At 42.5% G+C, this 3,878-nt stretch overlaps 1 protein-coding gene across 1 annotated transcript in view; it reads left to right on the top strand.

Annotated features, from left to right (window-relative positions):
- Positions 1 to 179: 179 nt before the first annotated feature.
- LOC106810020 (xylose isomerase-like) overlaps positions 180 to 3,878 on the top strand; it is a gene marked incomplete at its 3' end in the record, with an annotated part of 4,768 nt that continues 1,069 nt past the window's right edge. Inside the window, 4 exon segments of the mRNA XM_014813272.1 lie at positions 180 to 197; positions 474 to 602; positions 1,816 to 1,892; positions 2,862 to 2,934. Coding sequence (XP_014668758.1) covers positions 548 to 602; positions 1,816 to 1,892; positions 2,862 to 2,934 — 205 coding nt within the window.

Here is a 3,878-nt window from a genome sequence, read left to right as displayed (position 1 = left end):
AGAGAGAGAGAGAGAGAGAGAGAGAGAGAGAGAGAGAGAGAGAGAGAGAGAGAGAGAGAGAGAGAGATAGTGGTCGAGTTTGGGTGGTTTACGATCCTCTATATGGGTTTGATTTAATAGCAAGGTGTAAAGGTCGGCGCACACCAGCCGATTTATCACGCGATTTGATAGGCCCGATAAAAATCAGCCGATATCGGGTAGGTGTGCGCGTTCATTTGTAGACGATTTTACTTACGATTATTTTTATCGGGTGATCGTTCCAAATCAAACATGTTTTTGAAGCGATTTTTTGAACAGCCAATAGCTGAACGTGCCCGTGTCACATGACATTCAAAATGGCGCCTACCATCAACAAAATAACCAATTTTATCGTAAGTGTGCATGATGTTTATCGGAAGGCGTCGCGCTGAGCCGATTTTACATACGATGAAGAGATTTTTTAATCGGACCGATTTCTGGGAAAATCATTTTAGGTGTGCGCCGGCCTTTAACCTCAATTCACCAGAAGTCATCACACAAAAGATTGCCTCATACGTACGTCTCCACGATGTCCAAACGCCTAAAAACCAATGACGCCGAGGAAAGCGAAGAGTTCTTTCCAGGTTTGTTTGCTATATCTGTCGTACAGGCTAGCCGTATATTTCCTGAAGGTACTATAGAATCAAGCGAGTATCATGTATTTTGTCATGTGTATTCCTTGTCATTACGATTAGTAGGCCCTACTATAGTACATACTTATTGCCACGTATTATATATAATGTAAGCGATGATAATTAGATCATGTGCTATAAATCTTTATAACACATTGTCTCTTTTGATTGTTGCCGAGTCTGGGGCGATAAATATGAACTTCGACCACAGAAAGAGAGACGGTTTTCGCATATCCCACACTGGTTACTGCACGCTTTCCAACGCTGCTGGCGACGTATATGCCAAACTACGTACCCTGCACGTCCGCGCGCTCGCCTAGCTTCAGCAACAGCGCAATGCGTAAGCACGCTGCATAGGCTATGTGAGTTTTACTGTCAGGATAACATGTGGCGTACCCTGGTTGACGGAGCTGGTCATTCATGCACAGTAATAAATATCCGCGTCTGTTTGCCGGATACGTTACAATCATAGGCCTCGAGAGTGCAAGGGATATTATCGCACTTTTTCCTAGTTTCTCGTGGGATATTTCGCCTCGTTCGCTGCGTCGCTTAATCTTGTTTCTATATAACAGGCTTCCCCCAGCAAAGCTATACCCGCGCTGCAGAGAAACGAGCTTTTGCTTGCAGATATAGATATAGATGGACAATAGGTTATTGCTTGATAACTTTGGAAAAAATCATACGTGATAGGAAGTACTCGTAACAGTAATCCCATAGCTAAAAAATAATTCACGTAAAAATTGTATAACGTATTATTAATTAGTAATAAAAACCCGTTACAAACCGTTTACAACTGCCCGTTTTAAATTTAATAATTGTAACTGAATAATATATTGATATTACTATACAATATTTAATAATTTTATTAATTTTATTTAAGTTATACCCCGCCCAAGCATTCTAAACTCATTCTACAGCAAGTGCTGAATGAAGCAAATCTGCTTAAAGTACGTTGCTCAAGGGCACAACAGCGTTCGTAACCAAGGCAGGACTCGAAGCCCATGCATACCCTTCCGCCAGCCTGATTCTGATCTTATTATTTCTTACAACGTGTGTGTGTGTGTTGGGTGGAGGGTAGGTTGAGATAATGTGAAAAAAGAATTCGCGCTCATATATCGTCTGTATATCGTCTGCGCGTGAGATAAGATGGCTGAGCGTGTTTCAGATATCCAGGCTATAGAGTACCGACCGGACGCCTCACCCGACGATACGCTATGCTTCAAACACTACAATCCGAAACAGGTAAACATGCACACACCGCACCCCTCGCCCGTAAATAGCGACTACACGCGATGCTATCTATATATACACGAGTGCTGCGGTAGTGGTATCATCGTGGGTACACCATGATTCTATGTTGATAATATTGACTATAATTATAAAAAAATTAAATGACGCGTTCCAGCAAAACCAGGATTAAGTAGGAAATTCTACAAATTGAATTATGTGCATATCTGAATAGATCATTTAATTACCTTTAAAATGATATATAATATTTGGCTATATCTAAAGAATTGACCGATCTATAGCAATTTGAAAATCGGAAACCGACTTATTCCGGAATATGCATTTTTTTTTTTAAATGATCATAACAATCTAGAGATATCTGAACCTATATACCGGATTAAATATGCACTTAGGAACTTATTTTTGTAAAAACCTCATTTTTGTCCAGGATGGCCTACATTTTCAGCATTGACATGTGTGCGTGCTCATTACTCAAAACAATGACTTGCGACTTAGTCCATATTATGCTGGAGCGGGTCACCACTATTAAAATCAAAACTTTCGGCTAGATATTGCTCGTATACGCTTTCTACAAACGTTTAATCTTCGCGCCTTGTCAAACGATCTTATTAGACATAATAAGTGTTGTGCATGGAATAAATTGGATGTATATATATATATATACATTGGAATACAACCACCTACATTGCCGAGCATGCACAGTGTGTGCGTGAGTGCGCAACATACGCGGCAGGGCGGATCAACCGACTCCTGGCTGGTTTGCGTGCGACGCTAAAAATTATTCGACAGTCACAAGCAATGAACCCCACAATACAATTAGTATTAGCAGTTTAGGCTACACGTAGAAGCCAGGAGCTCTGCCGGTAATGATCTCCTGGGACAATGTCACCGCCAAGTACACACCAGGTGGCGGTGCAATTGATGCTTGTGTAATCACTTCTCTCACCTGGTTTTGTTACGCAGGTGGTGATGGGAAAGACAATGGAGGAGTGGCTTCGTTTCTCCGTTTGTTTCTGGCACACCTTTAGAGGAACAGGTATCTACTATGTAGCTTCATCATATAGTATAGATAACCCATCCTCTCTTCATGATATACAATTTGGACAAAGACTAGATAACCTTGTACATTTGTGATAGTTAATAATAGTTTACGTTAGATTGATTTTAACTCGATAACTAGATTGGTATTTATACATATATATATTTCGATCGGAAATTGTAAAAGTTGAAAAGTGAGGTCAAACAAGAGAATTGCCCATTCCTGGGATAGACCTTGGTGTATGGTGCTTTATCTAGCAACAGGTGACGCTGGTAAGTTTTTTCATACTCGCAGTCCGTTTTGCAAGCGGGAGGCTGCGAACTAAATATGTTGCGTTCTCTCACACTCGGTCTGTCTCCTCCTCTCTCTTGCCTTATCTATTTGTCGCTCTGTCTATTTCTTTTCTCTTGTTTGTCTCGATATCATTGCCTGTTTGTTCGTTTCTCTCTTCCTCTCTCCCTCTCTTTCTTCTCTCTCTCTCCTTCTCTCTCTCCCCTTCTCTCTCCTTTTCTCTCTCTCTCTCCTCTCTCCTTCTCCTTCTCTCTCTCCTTCTCTCTCCCTCTCTCTCCTCTCTCTCTCTTTCTCTCTCCTTTTCACTCTTTCTCTCCTTCTCTCTCAAATTGACGACAAGCGATAACATCGTGTCGATGCAACGATAATTTTCCTTTTCACCCGCGCGTCGTCTCTGGAGATTTCTACCGACAGTGGCGGCAGCGCGGCGACGCTATTTGTCAGCGTGTGCGACGCTCGGATCTCGCGCTTGCCGACGTCTATAGAAGCTGCATGATGCGCTAACAGGGTCGTCGGCGCTGCTGCATGCGCTGTGGCTTGAAGCCGGAGGGTTCTCCACGTGTCACCTCACGCGATGTCCCGCGACAGCGGACTCTCTCTCTCTTCTCTCTCTCTCTCTCTCTCTCTCTTCTCTCTCTCTCTCTCTCTCT

This window comes from Priapulus caudatus, unplaced genomic scaffold (genome assembly GCF_000485595.1).
Source record: "Priapulus caudatus unplaced genomic scaffold, Priapulus_caudatus-5.0.1 Scaffold404, whole genome shotgun sequence".
In the NCBI taxonomy this organism is placed as follows: domain Eukaryota; kingdom Metazoa; phylum Priapulida; class Priapulimorpha; order Priapulimorphida; family Priapulidae; genus Priapulus; species Priapulus caudatus.
The sequence above is the reverse complement of the archived record's forward strand: the minus strand, read 5'-3'. Positions and strand labels throughout refer to the sequence as shown.